This window comes from Chaetura pelagica, unplaced genomic scaffold (genome assembly GCF_000747805.2).
Source record: "Chaetura pelagica isolate M959 unplaced genomic scaffold, ChaPel_1.0 scaffold659, whole genome shotgun sequence".
Classification (NCBI taxonomy): domain Eukaryota; kingdom Metazoa; phylum Chordata; class Aves; order Apodiformes; family Apodidae; genus Chaetura; species Chaetura pelagica.
In genome coordinates this window covers 20,083-20,828 of record NW_009954496.1, presented here as the reverse complement: position 1 = coordinate 20,828, position 746 = coordinate 20,083, and the positions used below count along the sequence as shown (strand labels likewise).

Below are 746 nucleotides of genomic sequence, written 5' to 3'. Positions count from 1 at the left end.
ACGGTTTGTCAGTCAGAGCTTCTGTCCTCATTCCTGTCTCTGCAGCCCTGCTGGGAGGTGTGACCCCAATAGGAGCAGAGCAAAGCAATGTGGTTAGAATCATAGAATCATGGAACAGTTGGGGTGGGAAGGGATATAAAACTCATCCAGACCCCCCCCTGCATGGGCAGGGACACCTCCCAGCAGCCCAGGCTGCTCCAAGCCCCATCCAACCTGCCCTTCAACACCCCCAGGGATGTTCTCCAGGCTCAACACCCCAACTCTCCCAGTGCTCCCATCTCCTTCCCTTCTCTCCAAGGTTTCGACGGGACCGTGCGGGTGTACGAGGCTCAGAGCTGGGACAGCTCTGGCAGGGAAGCAGAGCCCATCTTTGTCCACAGAGGCCACACCTTGGGTGGCAGTGGGGACCCCCCCTTGGTGACAACCCACACGTGGCACCTGCAGAAGCCAAGAACGTTGCTGTCGGCGGCGAGCGACGGTTCCCTGCACGTTTGGGACTGGGTTCAGCCCTGTGGGTAGTGTGGGTGGGTCCTTGCTCTTGGGGAGATGTGCTGAGCTTCCTGTCTGGCTGCTCCTCTGCAGGGGGGAGCAGTGCCTGGTTGCCTGCAGATCCGGGGGGGTTGGGGTCAGTTGTGGGGAGCAGACCCGGCTGCAAAGGGCAGAGTTTTCATACAGTAACAAAACGTTGTCTCGTGTTTGTGTTCTCCTGTGCATCACCAGCCTTCAGATGCAGCCCTGAGATGGGG

General features: G+C 59.2%; 1 protein-coding gene across 1 annotated transcript in view; it reads left to right on the top strand.

The window, feature by feature from the left end:
- The window catches only part of WDR73 (WD repeat domain 73), a 9,634-nt gene extending 9,115 nt beyond the window's left edge, over nucleotides 1–519 (top strand). Inside the window, exon 5 of the mRNA XM_010004560.1 lies at nucleotides 299–519. Coding sequence (XP_010002862.1) covers nucleotides 299–519 — 221 coding nt within the window. The remainder of the gene's footprint in view (nucleotides 1–298) is intronic.
- Nucleotides 520–746: the final 227 nt, after the last annotated feature.